The 17,909-nt window shown below is 37.3% G+C and overlaps 1 protein-coding gene across 1 annotated transcript; it reads left to right on the forward strand.

The window, feature by feature from the left end:
• Window positions 1-691: 691 nt before the first annotated feature.
• LOC149836254 (pentatricopeptide repeat-containing protein At3g63370, chloroplastic-like) lies at window positions 692-2,746 on the forward strand. The gene has a single exon (XM_090009735.1). It carries the CDS (start codon window positions 692-694, stop codon window positions 2,744-2,746), a length of 2,055 nt encoding a protein of 684 aa, XP_089865861.1.
• The last annotated feature ends 15,163 nt before the right edge of the window (window positions 2,747-17,909 follow it).

A 17,909-nucleotide genomic window follows, 5' to 3' on the forward strand; every position in this document is an offset into this window, starting at 1 on the left:
AATCACTCTTTTGAATAAGATATATGGTTGGATTCATATCTAATTCAATTCATCAATAGCTTCTAGATGTAAGTTTTTTGGCCAGGAAGCTTGAACCTAACAAATTAGATAGTTGATTAAAATGATAAACATTTTTTTGTTTCATTTTTTAATGGCATTTATGCTTTTAGTTTGTAAATTTTCAGTTAGTTTACTTTTATTAAAATGGAATGTATCAATTATTTGATAAAACTTAGTAGCTTTAAAAGTATACCTAATTTACTTTGTGCGTGAGATTCAATCCGATTGTAATACATATTACATGTAAAACACTTCCCTTGAATTCCAGTATTTATATTTCCCCTAACTCCCATCGAATCCCACCAAATGCCTCCTCCCAAACGCAGCCTAAGCCCAACCCCAAATGCTAAGGCAAAAAGTACCCACCAAACCATTGCTTCTCTTCCCTTGTGCATCTCAAAATCCTCTGCGATCGATTCTCTCAGAACTCTACGACCACCTTCTCTCTGCAACATGCATAAGAGACGTGCAAATTCTTCATGCCCGTCTCCTTACGAACGGCCTTCAATTCCACTGCACCCTCTCCACAAAACTCCTGCAACTCTACTCTCAATTAGGGAACCTCCTCAGTGCCCGCCTGGTTTTCAACACCATCCATCGTCTCGAGCATCACGCCTTCATTTGGAACGTGATGTTGAGAGGGTACACGCTCAACAATCAGCCAGAGAAGGCCCTCAATCTCTACAACACAATGTTGGTCTCCTTCGTCAGGCCTGATGGTTTCACCTTCACCACCCTCCTCAAGGCCTCTGCTTCTCTGATCGATCCTGAAGCGGGGTCTCGAGTTCATGGCCATGTTTTAGTAAATGGATATGGCTCGGATGCGTTTGTGGTGACCGCATTGATCGATATGTACACTAAGTGTGGCAGCTTGGTTGATGCTCATAAACTGTTTGATGCAAGTGCTGAGAGAGATGCTACGATGTGGAACTCAATGATTAATGGGCTAGTGCTCAATGGGGATCCATTGAAATCGTTGGAGGTTTTTAGAAAGATGAGGGAGTCAGACAGATCACGGGCTGATTGTGTCACTGCTGCTTTGGTTCTTTCGGCTTGTGGGAGAATCAGCGACCCCTATTTGGCCAAGGAATCACATGCTTATGTTCTACGACGTGGGTTCGGATCTGATATCATGGTGGTGAATGCTCTGATGGATATGTACTGTAAATGCTCTTGTTTGGATTTGGGTAGCAGAGTCTTTACTGCCATGAGTAGGAGAGATTGTGCTTCATGGAATGCGATGATCTCTGGGTTGTTTGAAAATGATAAAAATGCTGAAGCATTGAACCTCTTCCACGAGATGCTCTTAGCGGGTTCCAAGCCGACGACATGCACCATGTTAATCGTTCTTCCTGTCTGTGCTTCTCTAGGAGCTCACAAAGAGGGAAGAGAAATACATGGTTATATCATGAGAAACGCTCTTTTTTTGGACATCCGAATTGAAACAGCATTGGTTGATATGTATGCAAAGTGTGGTTGCATCAGCAGTTCACAAAAAGTATTCAGACATTGTACAGAGCGAGATTTGGTTTTGTGGAATGCAATGCTTACAGGATGCATGATGAATTCCCGCTGGCACCGTGTTCTTAGACTCTTCAGACAGCTTCAACTTACAGCCATGAGGCCGGATCCTGTGACGCTACACTGTTTGTTGATAAGCTTAGAATCTCTGCAGTTGATGAAGCATGCTGGATCAGTTCATTGCTATATTATTCGTAATGGTTATGAGAATAAAAGCTTGTTAACATATTCCCTTGTCTCTGTGTATGCAAAACAACAGAGAATGAGATATGCGCATGACTGGCTTAGGATACACTGTCGACAAGATCCTGTTCCATGGAATGCCTTCCTTGCTGGCCTTGAGGAAAATGGGCACACTGGAGAGACATTGAAGTTCTTTAAGCAGATGTTGCTAAGCAATATCAAGCCCAATTTAGTGACAATGCTTTGTCTGCTCCACACTTGTGCAAACCTAGCAGCTTCAATCCAAGGAAAATCCATTCATTGCTTTATTGTAAAGACTGGGTTTCAAACAGATGCCTTTGTTTGCACTTCTCTCATAAAGATGTACACGAAATGTGGATCCCTCTCTGAGGCAAGGCGCGTGTTTCATGAATTGGTTAAGAAGGATGCCGTGTCATGGAGCGCAGCTATAGCTGCCCATGGCGTCCATGGATTCGGGCCCACTGCTTTGCAACTCTTCAAAGAAATGAGATTACGAAACATGAGTGTCGACCATGTTGCATTTGTTGAGATACTCTCAGCCTGTTCTCACTCTGGGCTTGTGGAAGAGGGGTGGCAGTGCTTTGAGAGCATGGTGAGAGACCACTCACTTGTTCCAAAACTGGAGCACTACGGATGTGTGGTCGATCTGCTTAGCCGTGCCGGTTTTCTGAACAAGGCAGAGGAATTCATATCAAAAATGCCAATTGCTCCTGATGCTGGGATTTGGGGTCCTCTGTTTGGTGCTTGTGCAAACCAGAGGAATGTAGAAATGGGGGAACGTGTGTTCCAACAGCTAATGAGATTGGAGCCAGACAAGGCACATAACTATGTCATGATGTCTAATATATATGCTGGAGCTGGTAGGTGGGAAAAGGTAGCTGAAATAAGAGATCTGATGGAAGAAAAGGGTTTAACAAAGACACCAGGATGTTGTTGGATGGAAGGATCTAATAGCCAATGAAACCATATTTATGCATATAAATAGTGTCCAGATCATTTTTTCTTTGCTTTTGTTGCGATATATTAACTACAACACAAAACTGAAGTTCCATCATGTCTGTTAGGATCTATCTCCCAAGCTCAAAACTTGGCTAATATTTCATCTTCCTTTTTGAGTGTCAATTGAGCTTGAATTTGAAGTGTAATCAAGGTCATGCAAAGCTAATTTTTCTGATTGGAGGTCTTTCAAGCATGGAAAGACAAATTGTTATTGACAAGGTGCATCCATTGATAGTGTTATTGATCCCTATAGTTTATTTAGTGGATATCTATTAGATGAGGGACTTCTTATGTTAAGGCCGGTTTCTGGAAGAATCTAAAAATCAAAGGTTCATATTGCACTGAAACTTCTAGTTTTTGTTTTCATATTGGCTAATTTGTTCAGTTGCACTGAATTCAATCCATTGCACGTTTCCTACTAAACAAAGGATGATAAACACATCTACATCCTCAAATTTATCAGAGAACGGCTGCAGCTATGACTTTTAGAAGTGGTCCATACCAAGTCATATTCAAACAGGGTGGGTGGACACCAATTACTCCATCTATCCTTGAAAACTTGCAGACCCTTTTGTTTATGGTGGTGGTCATGTTCACCCCAACAAGGCAGCATATCCAGGACTAGTTAATTTATGATATGAGAATTGCATATCATGATTAGTCCCTTCTTTCTCTAGGCTACTGCAATGCTGCCATGAACCAAGTAATGCGAAAGGCAAGTCCAAGGTGGTCCATACCTCAGCAACGTAGTAGGCCAATGCTACGAGTAAAGTTCCTAACTGTGCAACTCGTCCCAGACACGGTTTTATGAGTTGCATTTTTCCAATGAGAGCAGATTCATAGATCCGACCTGAGTACTTGACAAAGTACTGCTGGCACCTTTGTCCCAGGTTCGACTCCCACCGGGTGTGTGGGTTCCATATCAGAGCTGGGAGAATAAGCCCCCCCCCCCCCTCCTTTACAAGAAAAAATCAGAAGACCCAATTTGGTGGCCTCTAACGCCAGATTACAGGGTGCCCTTGAAAAGGAACATGGTTGAGCAGGAGAGACTGCTACACAAGGATTACAAACAGTTACAAAGCAAAATGGATGTACGGCAGCCAGTCTAGGACATCTAGAGCTAATATGCCGACGGCCTTCCACTACATCACGTAGCCATGACCTCCATCTTAGATTATTTGTAGAGATAGTCATGCTGCTTTGGCTCATAATCAAGGACTTACCACAGCCTCTTCAATTACCTGCAGCTCAGGGAAGAGGATATCCGATATTCCACTGTGTGCACCAGCCACAACAAAAGAGCCGTCCTTTGCAAAGGCATTAACAGACCCATTAGACTTGAAAGCTGAAGCTATCTGAATATTAGTATCTTTAATGCCTAATGAGACCATGGATTAGAAAGAACACCAAACCGTGTCCAAATCATCACCTGGTTTAATTTAGAATTTGACCACTTCAATTTCTGAAGGTTATCACAACAAAGAGGCCAAAGACTATAATTCAGAAATCGCTAGGTGAAGCACCTGCTTCCAGCATCTTTCAATCCACTTGCTTTTGAATTGTTTTTTGAACCACCATTGGAGCTTTGCCCCTAGTGTGCTCTATGAAGAAAGACAGCCCAAGGTACTTAAGATGAAGTGAGTCTGCCAACCACTCCAAAATGCAACAAAGAGGTTCAACATTATCTTGAAAATTATTCAAGGGAATAACGAGAGATTTAGTATGATTAATATGCACCCTAGCGCGGGACTTGAACTCTTACCACTTCTTTCAGAACTTGAAGAGACCAACAAGAGAGCATCTGCAAACCGGATGACACTTAATGTGGGCAATGAGGAATCCTTCAAAGAGCTGACAAGCCAGTGTAAAAAACGAAATGAAGTTGACGAGATAAAAACTCCATGACAACTAGAAATAGATAAGGAAAATAGAATAACCTTGGCATGCACCCTAGAACTAAGTGGTCAAATTTTAATGTTCAATCTTTATTGGACCACCGGTCACTTTAATTTCTTTCTTTCTATCATGTGACTTCTCGTCACTGAATGCTGCAATTCTTCTAATCTACCAATCATATCATTGCATACATATTTTTTCTTCACAAAAAAAAAAAATAAAGAACAAATCACTTGAGCACCCACTTATGAGGTGGAAGGGGAGGTGATGCAAAGCATAATTGGTTGGATCCAAATGTCATAGAAACCAAACATCTAAAAGCCTTTGTGAAGAAGATCCCAGTCAACCTATCATAACTTTGAAAGAAAGAGAGGTTATTCCAAGATTGCCAAACTAGAAAGCAGAAGCCGAAAATGATACGAAAAGCGGAAGATAGAAGAGAGACATTTTAAAATTTATAAGAAGCGAGAAGGCGAAGCATCAATTTGAAAGGAAAACATGAATACAAAAAGAAACAATATGATAACCGAATAGGAATCAAATAATAAGCAAATAAAAGCTAAAATAAAATTGATTTTTCTTACATTTCATTATTTTTCAGTAATAAAATTAATTTTTTGTTAAAATGTAACAATGATGGTTACCAATTTAGAGAAAGCACGTGGAAAGTGAGTGGAAGCGTGAGATGGAAGCACGTGAAAAATATGAAAAGAAACGTGAGGAAAGCATATAAGCATGAATAATGTGTGTGAAAAGTATAGAAGAAGCATGGAGGTATTGAGATTCCCATGAAGTTTCATAAACAAGGAGTATCGCACTTCTGAAGCGGGTTTTTGGAAAGTGTGCTTTCCACCTACCAAAGAAGCATTCGGTAACTCTGGGTTATTCTATAAATAAGAAGGGAATCAACAAGCTTATAGACAAGCAGAATACTCTCTTGAATGGTTAAGGCCCTTGAGGAAAGCTCACTAATTAAGCAATATAAACAATCAAAATACTCCTTATGCAAATGGCTTGAAAGACAACTCGTTTACACGTGTCTCCAAGCTCATTGGTTCAATCTTAGTTACTTGACCCACTAAGTACGGTGAAATTTTCAACAATCTTCAAGTGATAGTTCTGCAAATGGCGACTGTGAAGGTTGGAAATCAGGAGCTGCCCAAGTTATCCCAGTTTGATGACACCAATTTCAAACGATGGCAACACAAGGTGTTCATCTTCTTCACGATTGCAAAAGTGGTGTGCATGCTTATAGAGAACTATTCAGAAGAATGGGAGGATAAAACTATTGTTGAAAATTGCAGGAGACTTAAGTGGAAACATGATGACTTCGTGTATCGCGAATACATACTGAATGCACTCTCCGACACCCTGTTCAACCTTCACTCAGAAGTCAGCACAAAAAAAAATGTGGGAAACACTTAAAAGCAAGTATAAAATAGAGGATGTAGGAAATTATAAGTTTTTTGGTTAATAAGTATGTAGATTTTAAATTCTTTGATGATAAGCTATTACTACCTCAAGTCTATGAGATGCAGATCTTGACTAATCACATCAAGTCTCAGGGTATGAACCTTGATAAAACATTACATTCTAGGTGGTTGCAATCATTAGGAGATTGTCCCCATTTTGAAAAGATTATCGAAATGAATTGAAACATAAGAATGAAGATTTTATCTTAGAACAACTTTTTTAATACTTTAAAATCAAAGAGGAAGCTCGATATCAAAATAGAAAAGATGATATAAAAGAATTTCAAGCTAAGGTAAACATGGTTGAACGTAAACCAATGTTCAAACCTGAACTTAAGAACAAGAACAAAAAATCTAAATTCGATGTTAAAAAGAGAAAGACTGTTTTATGCTATATTTATAGAAAACCAGGTCACTATGCGAGAGAATACCGATACAAGAAGAAATTCTAAAGTAATAAAACTAGTAAACCCAATGATGACCTGATGATTGTAGTTAGTGAGGTATTTATAATTAATTCAGATAAAGGGTGGTACATGAATTATGGATCAATAATTCACTCATGCAATGATAAAAGTATGTTCAAAACATATGAAACTGTGGGAAAATATCATATTATATATATAGGAGATAATCATGAATCTAAAGTTTATGGAAAAGGGAGTGTGAAACTTCACTTCACCTGCAGAAAATGTTTGACCCTCCAAAATATATATCATGTACCTACCATCACGAATAATATTGTATCTACCTATCTGCTTACAACTCATGGTTTCAAAGTTATAATGAAATCTGATAATATTATACTGTAGAAGAACCACAAGTTTGTAGGTAAAGGTTACGCCACCAATGGGTTGTTCAAACTTAATTTGAGTAATAAAGTTGATTCTTTTTCAATTTATATGGTTGACTTATATGATTGATGGCATGCTAGATTATGACACATAAATTATAAATCTTTGAGAAGTATGGGTAACTTAGGATTGATTTTTAAATGCAAAACTGAACATCTTAGAAAATGTGATATTTGTATTGAAGCAAAGTTTATAAAAAACCATTTCAGAGTGTTGAAAGAACTTTTAAATTATTAGATTTAATACACAGTGATTTAAAAAATACTTAACACGTGGGGGTAACAATTATTTTATAACCTTTATTGATGATTTTACAAAAAATGTTTATGTTTATCTCTTAAAAACAAAAGATGAATCATTAGAAAATTTTAAGATTTTCAAAGCAGAGATTCAAAACTTTTATAATTGCAAAATAAAGACTTTTAGATATGATAGAGGTGGTGATTATCTTTCAAATGAGTTCAATGAATTTTGTAAAATTCATATAATATATAGACAAAATATTGGTTCATATACTCCTCAACATAAAAGTATAACTGAACGTAAAAATAAGACTCTAATCGACATAGTTAATTCAATACTTATCAGTTCTGGTATAGATTATAAAATGTAGGGTGATGCATTACTTAGTTCATGTCATATCTTAAATAGAGTTTCATATTCTAAGTCAAACAATATACCTTATGAACTTTGAAAATGAAGAAAACCAAATTTAAATTATTTAAAAGTTTGAGGTTGCATTGCTTATATAAAGCTTACTGAACCAAAATTAACCAAACTAAGTTAAAAAATTAGAGCTTGTGTCTTCATTGGATATTATCAAAATAGTAAGATATATAGATTTATGAATATTGAAACCAAAGTGATTTTAAAATCTATTTAAGCTGAATTTAAAAAAGGTTTAACTTTAAAATCACTTGAAGCCCCAAAAGTTATTGAAAATAATCCAAGAAAAAAATTTTATGAGCCTGAAAATCTTGAAATTCGAAAAAGTAAAAGATCAACAAAATTGGAAGATTTTGGTCCTGATTTTCATCTCTATATAATAAATAGAGATATTATTTCTGTTTTAGAAGCTATCAACTTCTTGATGCTCCTTCTTGGAAAGAAATTATAGAGAGTGAATTAGATTCTATTATAGAAAATAAAACTTGGGTTTTGGTTAATTTACCCTATACTTTTAAACCTTTGGGATGCAAATAGATTTTCAAAAGAAAACTTTGAACTAATGACTCTTGAAAAATTTAAAGCTAGACTAGTAACTAAAGGTTTCAAACAAAAACCCAGATTTGATTATTTTGATACACATGCTCCTGTAAGTAGAATTGCATCTATTATTACTATGATTGCTTTGGTATCAATTTATAATTTTAAAATTTATTTTAGAAAAAAAAATTATAGAGAATAACTTGAAGGTTATATCACACCAGGTTAAGAAAAAAAAGTTTGCAAACTGTTAAGGTCATTGTATGGTTTAAAACAATCACCAAAATAATAGTATGAGAAATTTGATGAAGTAATCATTTCATATAATTTTAGAATTCAGGACTTTGATAAATGTATATATAGCAAAGTAGAAGATAATCATGTTATAATTATCTGTCTCTACGTGGATGATATGTTAATCATGAGTAATAATGTAGAATGCATAAATAATACCAAACATTTTTTTATCTAAATTTGACATAAAAGACATTGGATTAGCTAATGTTATACTTGGTATTAAACTCATTAGACATGAAAGTGGTTATGCATGAACTCAATCCCACTACATTGAGAAAATATAATCATTATGATGGTAAGCCCGTTGGTACTCTGATTGATCATAGTGTTGAGCTATCAATTAACACTGGAAGAAATATATTTTAATTGAAGTATGCAAGTATTATTGGCAGTCTCATGTATGTTATGAATGAAATTAGACCAAACATAGCTTTCAACATGAGCAAGTAGAATCGACATACGAGTAATTTAGGACAAGAGCATTGAGATGCAATATATCGGGTTCATAAGTACTTGAGAGGAACTCTATAATATGAAATATTCTATGAAAGAGAACCAACTATACTTGAAGGGTACAATAATGCAAACTGGAATTCTGATTTCAATGAGTTATTATCCACAAGTAGTTGGATATTTACCTTTGAATCTAAAATAATTGTTTAGTGATCCAAGAAGCAAACTATGATAACTCATTTTACAATAAAAACATAGTTAATAACACTAGCATCATCTAGTATGGAAGCTAAGTGGCTAAACAATCTCTTCATGGAGATACCATTAGGAAATAAGTCAGTACCTTTGATAGCTATGTGTTGCGATAGTCAATCAATTATATACAAAACAAGAAATAATATTTATGATGAAAAATCTAGACATATCAGTCTAAAGCATAATTATGTGAATAGTTTACTCAAGCAAAGAGTAATCTCAATTGAATATGTAAAATCTTGTCAAAACCTAACAGATCTATTGACAAAGTAACTTTCTCGAGATATTGTATTTAAGATATTGAGGAAAATGGGGTTGAAGTCTATAAAAACAATCATTGTTGATAGAAACCTAACTACATGATAATGGTCAAACCATGTTGAGTAGTTCAATGGAAAGAACAAGTCTCTAAGTGATTGTATTAAACACTTAATGATTTTTTCATTGCTGATGTAAGTGCTCAAAATTTGTGTAAGGAGGTTGAGTTTAAATTGAACTCTTAATAAGATCCATAGGCCTTATAGATGGGGTGTTTCAAACAAATTTACACCTTTGATGAACTTACCTATGTTAGTGTGAAGGTGAGGGTTGCCTTTTATGGGACTTGGACTTTGTCTCTAAAGCACTCATGAAACTATGATACAACACACGACCCTTAATGTGTGACTTCTATATATTTTTGGATACACTATGACCACCTGAAGTGAAAGTGTATGTTATAGTGTTTGTAAGGTCAATTAAAATTCTCAATTCAAAGCTAATGTTATTGAGATTTCAGACAGACTAAGACTAAGTAATACTATTGTAGGGGTTCAAACCCAAAAGGTACCTTCGCCTATGCACTAAATTTTCATGAACAACATATTGAGTCATCTTCTTATAGTTTTGATCCACATGGGGATTGTTGGTTTTCTTGCTCAAAATTATTTAAGTATATCATCTATCTTTCCAATTTTTCCTAAGTATGTGGGTGTAGGGTGGTATGAGTTTTATGAAAACACTTTTTAAAACAATATTTTTCATTAAAATCAAGTGAAAGCCATACACCAAAAATATAAAAATTGGCTCGCATGAGAGGTGGAGTCCGGGTCGATCTCAGGGAACGGGAAATACTTTGTATTCGACACACAATCTAACTATTTTTTATTGCAAAAAAGAAAAAAATTAAATAAATAAATAAATGACTAAAAGAGTACGGCCCTACGCAAAGGGCTTAAACAAAATAAATAAATGGCCTTATACAACCCAATTAAATTAAATAAAATAAATAAGTTCCTAATCTAAAAGAAAAAGGAAAAGGTCTTCTGAGGTCTTCAATGGTTTCTTTTTCTATGCTTTAGTTGGTTTCCTTTTTTTCTCTGAGGGCTCCCTGAGGGGTACTTCTGAGGACCTGAAGGCCTCTTGAGGGAACCTTTTGGGGACTTTAGAGGGCTCTTCGGAGCCACGAAAAAGGGTTCTCCAGCATGTCCAAATGCTTTCCTGCAAAACACAAAACAAAACATGCAGCAAAAAAAGAAAATCTATGAGAAAATCAACAAAAAATATGACAAAAAATCACAAAAACAAGAATTAATAACATGAACTATCTATGAAATAACTAATAACAACCAACACTAAATGACAGAATAGTAAAGCAACCTAACTAACAAGAATTCAAGAACTAAATCAAGAAATCAAGAAACTAGTCAACTAAGTATATGACTAAACCAAATTTTAATTAAGAGAAGAGGTACTCGAAATTCAAGAAAAGAATCGACTATTATAAATAGCTAATAAAAAAACTAAAATGAATTAATTAATCATGAATCACGGTTGATAAAATTAGCGTCTAATGAATAGCTAATTCTAAAGAAAAAAACATTAATGCAATGTATAGCTAATGAGATAATTATATGTCTAGCAAGAAAAAAACAAAATTTTATACTACAGGCTAACTAATATAAATGAATAAAGTCAATGGAATGAATCAACGAAACAAATGCTAACTACTCTGCTACACGTCTAATGCCACAAATCAACTAAACTAATGAATTCAATCTATACAAAATAAATCAATCAAATGAACCAATACAACAACTACTGAATTAAACTATGTAAATTAACTTACGTGCACTACAAGAAAATACGTTGTTAGCAACGGAATATTTCCGTCGCTAGTTAGCGACAGATTAACGAGCAAAAACATTCGTCGCTATAATGAACGAAGCTTACAAAAATAGTGACGGAATATAGTTCGTCGCCAAGTCCGTCGCTACTTAGCGACGGCTTTGTGACATATTGTTTTGTCGATACGGCCGCACCATTTGGCGACGGTGTTTGCGACAAAATTTGTTCCGTCGCTAATTAGCGACGGACGTGGCGATAAACTATATTCCGTCGCTCGTTTCGTAAATTTGATTTACGTTGGCTTAGCGACAAAATTAATCAATCGCTAAGCCGTCGCTAATTTTTGAATAACCCTAATCCCAGACGGTTTTTCCTTTTCTTCTTTCGCTGCTCCCGCCGTTCGTCGCTCTCGCCGTTTGCCGCTCCCGCCGATCCCACTCCCGCTATTCTCCGGTCCCACCGTCCGCAGGCCCCGCCGCCCGGAGACAAGTAAAGGACCCCCCCCCCCCCCCCCCCGTCGACCCCCTGCATTTTCCGGTAGGGCGTCGACCCCCTGCGTTTTCCGGCAGGGCGTCGACCCCCTACATTTTCTGGCAGGGGGTCGACCCCTGCGTTTTCCGGCAGGGGGTCGACCCCCTACTGTTCCGGCAGGGGGTCGACCCCCTACCGAAAACGCAGGGGGTTAATCCCCTGCCTTTCCGGCAAGGGGTTAACCCCTTGCCGGAAACGTAGGGGGGGGGGGTTAACTCCTTGCCTTTCCGACAGGGGGTCGACCCCGGTAGGGGCTTAACCCCTTGCCGGAACAGGTAGGGGGTTAACCTTTTGCCGAAACAGCAGGGGGTTAACCCCCTGCCTATTCCGGTAGGGGGTCGACCCCGGCAGGAGGTCGACCCTTTGCCTGCTCAGGCAGGCAGGCGACCCCCTGCTGTTCCGGCAGGGGGTCGACGCACTAGCGGAAAGGCTCGGGGTCGACCCCCTGCCCGAACAGGGTCAGTTAACCCCCTATGTTCCGTAAGGGGGTTAACCCCCTATGTTCCGTAAGGGGGTCGACCCCCTGCCGGAACAGCAGGGGAGTCGACCCCTTGCTGGAACAACTTCTTTTTTTTGTGGTGACTTCATTTTAAAACAACGTTTTTTTGTGCAGATTTTTCAACGAAACCAGCTCGTGCTCAGCCACCTGTGGTAAGTAAGTGACAAAAATAATGCAAATCGGGTAAATACCCGTGGTGAGTAAGTGATGCAAGCTTATTAAATGTTATTTAATTTATTAGATGTAACACTTTATTGTTCACACACTCACTTAGTTGTTGATATTTAGGGTTGCTTTGTTGGAGTTCGGAGATCATGCTGAGCATGATTTTAATGTATGAATATGGAAGTGTTCTTATTTTTGGAGTACGGAGTTCATGCTAGGCATGGTAGTAGCTAGTGAAATATTGAAGTGTGTTTGCTGCAGGTACATGTTTGCAATTTGTTTGATATTAATGATTACGATGTATTGCAATGTTTGATGAAATTGTATCTATGCTTGCATGTAGTTACTTTCAATTTGATTAAGACTTCCATGTGAAATTATATAATGAAAGCATGCTTCAAATGATTGTATCGTGTCATTAATAGTTTGCACATAAAAATATTAAGTTATCAATGCATGCTTCAAAATTCTTGTTATTGTATGACATCATATATTGCATGATAAATTTGATATTTTCTTCATCGTAGCATTCTGATTGTTCTCTTTTAATTCATTAGGTTATTATTCGTAACATCATAGGATAAAATGTTTGCAAACCGTGAATGGATGTACCGTAGGATAGTTGACAATGAGGTATCGCTTGAATATATGGATGGTGTTGACAGTTTTATTAAATTTGCAACGGCAAATGTCAGTACAGTGGATCCCATAGGTCGGATTAGGTGTCCATGCAAGATTTCTAACAATAATCGATTTGTAGAACCTCATGATGTTAGACATCACCTATACATGAAGGGTTTTGTGAGTTATTATCAGAACTAGATGTTTCATGGAGAAGAATTTAGAAACAATTTTGATGCATGGGTGAATGTGGTGCACGATAATCCATATACGGATTTGATATTTGATGCTGCAGGAACAGAACTGAGTTCTGTTATGAGTTCTAGTGATGTAAGAATTATCGTAGATGAAGAATCACCAAACGATGCAGCTAGTAGATTTTATGATTTACTTAGAGATGTTGATGAGCCACTTTGGAACGGTTGCGAGAGTCACACTATCTTGTCTGCAGTTCTTCAACTAATGAATTTGAAGTCCGAGTATAATTTGAGTCAATCATGTTTTGACCGTTTGTGCATGATTGTGAAGAGTATGTTGCCCAAAGATGAGAAATTGCCACAAAATTTTTATCGTGCGAGAGTTATGGTCAACGCTCTAGGTATGGGTTACAAAAAGATTGATGCTTGTCCAAATCACTGCATGTTGTATTTCAAGGAGCAGGAAAACAACATATCATGCCTGTCATGTGGGCATCCTCGGTTCAAGCCAAAGACAAGAGGCAATGGTAGCACGAGATCAAAGGAAGTTTCATACAAGTCGCTCCGCTACTTTCCTATCACTCCTAGATTGCAACGATTGTATATGTCTTCAAGGACAGCTAAACACATGAGATGGCATGCAAATAAAGTTCGACACGATAAAAACAAGATCACGCATCCTGTTGACGCTGAAGCTTGGAAACACTTTAATCGTACTCATCAGAACTTCGCGATGGAAGTGCAAAATGTTAGACTCGATCTATGTATAGAAGGATTTAATCCATTTGGGGGTAGATCAACTCCATACTCATGTTGGCCAGTATTTATAACTCCATACAACCTTCCACCAAGCTTGTGTATGAAACGTCCAAATTTTTTCTTGTCTCTGTTGATCCCTGGTCCGACCTCACCTGGCCAAAATCTTGATGTATATTTAAGGTCATTGATTGATGAACTAAAAGTACCGTGGGATGACGGTGTCACCTCGTATGATGCCTACAAAAAACAAAATTTCAACATGAAGGTCGTTGTTCTATGGACAATCAGTGACTTCCCTGCATATGATATGCTATCTGGTTGGAGCACACATGGGAGGTTGGCATGTTCGTACTGCATGGAGGATTCCAAAGCTTTTAGATTAAGGCATGGAAGGAAGCCTTGCTGGTTTGAGTGCCATAGTCGATTTCTACCCAGCGACCATTTGTTCCGACGACAAAAGAATGTGTTTAAAGTAGGCACAACTGAAACGGAAGGTCCATCCTCAAGATTGTCTGGCATAGAGATTCTAAGAAGATTGCGATAATTTCCAGATGTATTAACAGATGCCCGCAGTCCTACACCCTTTCGTGGATTTGGGAAAGATCACAATTGGACGAAGAAATTTATTTTTTGGGAACTATTGTATTGGCCGACCCTATTGATATGACATAATTTGGATGTGATGCCTGTGGAGAAAAATGTGTTTGATAATGTGTTCAATACAGTACTGAATGTTAAAGGAAAAATGAAGGATAATCCGAAGGCCCGTATGGATTTAAAATTAATATGTAAAAGACCAGAATTAGAACTCAAATAGTATAATGGCAAAGTACTGAAACCAAAGGCAAAGTATATGTTCAGACCTGATCAAATAAAACATGTATGTCAATGGTTGAGACAATTGAGATTTCTAGATGGATATGTCTCTAACATTGCTCGGACTGTAAAGATTGACGATGGACAGTTATATGGGTTGAAGAGCCATAATTGTCATATTTTTATGCAACGATTGATACCCCTAGCATTCCATGATATGTTAGACAAACCTATATGGGGGGTATTGTCTGAGTTTAGCGGATTTTTCAGAATATTGTGCGCATCGGAGGTCGTAGTATCAGATGTAAAGAATCTCGAGGATTCTGTCTTCACCACTGTTTGTCTGCTAGAAAAGATATTTCCGCCAGCATTTTTTGATGTTATTGAACATTTGATCATACATTTGTCGTATGAACTAAGGGTTGGTGGCCCTGTGCAATATCGATGGATGTACCCATTTGAAAGGTATATGTTTTTTTATATTTGTCTCTTTAATGAAAGATATTTAAAATTTGAAATGTATATTTTTGCCAGATGCATGTTCGACCTCAAAAAAAAGATTCGTAATAAAGCAAGAGTAGAAGGCTCTATTTGTGAGGCGTACACTTTAGAAGAGATTTCAAATTTCTCATCTATGTACTTCGAACCTCATATTCCAACACGTTACACATGTCCGCCCCGTAACGATGATGGGGAACAAGTAACTGTAGCTGACAAGCTGTCAATATTTCAACCACTTGGGCATGCATTTGGTAGTTGTCGATCAAGGCTCTTGACAGATTGAGAGCAAGACGCAACACACATCTATATTCTTTTTAATTTCTCAGCGATCGACCTATACATCGAGTAAGTATATGTTGACGCAACACAATTATAAATTCTTTTATGTTCTATATGTGGATACATGACTCAGTAATATAAGTATTTGTGGTTTGCAGACGATTTGATCTGGAGTTGCAAAGAGAAGTTTTCCATCTCACTGATGCAGAAGTACAAAAAGAACGTGAAACTAAGTTTGTGGAGTGGTTGAAACAGTTGGTAAAGAAGCTAACATAAATTTTGTACTTATAAACAACACTAAGTTACTTAATTGATCGTGATCACAATCATTGTTTATATCTGTGCGTAGGTCCGTCATGGTGATGTTAAAGATCAAGGAATATGTGATTTAGAAAATAGTCTGACCAAAGTTGTGTAATGCTACAACGGGTATATCATAAATGGTTATCGATTCCATACAAAAGATTACGGTATAAACAAATCAATGATGAATAGTGGTGTGTGTGTAAAGGGTAGCAGCTACGGTGAAAATGAACATGATTACTACGGTGTTATAGAGGAAATAATGGAGTTGACTTACTTAGGCATAAATAACAGGGTAACTTTATTCAAGTGTCATTGGTTTGATCCAACTGCAACAAGACTCGACAAAGCTTCAAGCATTGTGGAGGTGAATCATAAATCCAGGTTTAGAACATATGAACCATTCATATTAGCCTCGCAAGCTCAACAAGTTTATTATACTTCATATCCGAGTATAAAAAAGTCAGATAGAAATGAATGGTGGGTAGTTTGCAAGGTGAAATCCAAACTATACCCTGAGTATGATCAGTTACAGGAAGATGAGTTAGCTGAAGACAGCGATTACTGTCAATCAGATGATGTCTATGACTTCGCTTATGGTCACGATGTTGCGCATGATATGCATGTCATATCTTCATTGGCCGATGAAACATTCATAGAGGAATGTGATCCAAATGATGTACCGAGTGAATGGGTAAACAATGAAGAAGAAGAAGAAAGTCAAACAAGTGACAAGGAAGAATTCTCTAGTTAGTGAGCAAAATCTTGTAATACAAACCTCTATTTAAATGCATTGTAATACTTGATGTGAATGATTTGAATTATTTGAATGTATTGTAATATTTGATGCGAATGAATGAGTTGTATTGCAATACTTGATGTGAATGATTAAAAAATTTATTTGAATGTATTGTAATACTTGATACAAATTATTCGAATGCATTGTAATACTTGATATGAATGATTTAAATTATTTGAATATATTGTAATACTTGATAACTCCGCCTGTGTAGTTATACACTGCCGGTCCCAAGCCCGGATAAAGGAGGAGGGTTGCGGTAGGCCTGTGACAGCCAGCATAAAAACTTTGTCATATCCTATGAAAATGAACCAATATGAGAATTTCGTTGGGGCGTTCCCTACTGAGCGACGCGCTGTACTCTCTAGGCCCGGAGGCAGTGATAAATGTGCAAGGGTTGCTAGGTCGTCGCCCAGAAGCGACGCGTCACACCGGCGCCCGGGTGTGGTGTCAAATAGGCAAGGGTTCCCTCACTTTGTTGGACGGGTGGGGGTAAAGAAGTTAGTCCAAGACCATAAAATTAGGCTAGCCACTTGGAACATAGGGTCTTTAACTGGTAAGTTGGTAGAGTTAGTAGATGTTATGTGTAGGAGAAAGATTGATATTTTATGTCTTCAAGAGACCAAATGGGTAGGTGAGAAAGCTAAAGTGATAGAACCTTGGGGATATAAGATTTGGTATACAGGAATAAATAGGAATAGGAATGGAGTAGGGATTGTTATGAGTCGTCAGTTTATAGATAATGTAGTTGAGGTCCGTAGGAAGGGTGATAGAATTTTACTTATTAAATTAGTATTAGGTACGGATATTATTAATATTATTAGTGTTTATGCACCTCAAGTAGGTTTAGATGATTCCATTAAGCATCAATTTTGGGAAGATTTAGATGGAGTAGTACAAGAGACATCTTATGGAGAAAAGCTTTTCATCGGCGGTGACCTTAATGGACATGTAGGCATTAGTAGGGATGGATTTGAGAATATCCATGGAGGCTATGGTATAGGAGAAAGAAATGAAAGTGGAGAAAGGATTTTAGATTTTTGTTTGTCCTATGATATGATCTTAGCAAACACTTGGTTTAGGAAGAGGGAGTCTCACCTAGTAACATTTAAAAGT

Source organism: Nuphar pumila, chromosome 6 (genome assembly GCF_984573655.1).
Source record: "Nuphar pumila chromosome 6, dmNupPumi1.hap1.1, whole genome shotgun sequence".
In the NCBI taxonomy this organism is placed as follows: Eukaryota; Viridiplantae; Streptophyta; class Magnoliopsida; order Nymphaeales; family Nymphaeaceae; genus Nuphar; species Nuphar pumila.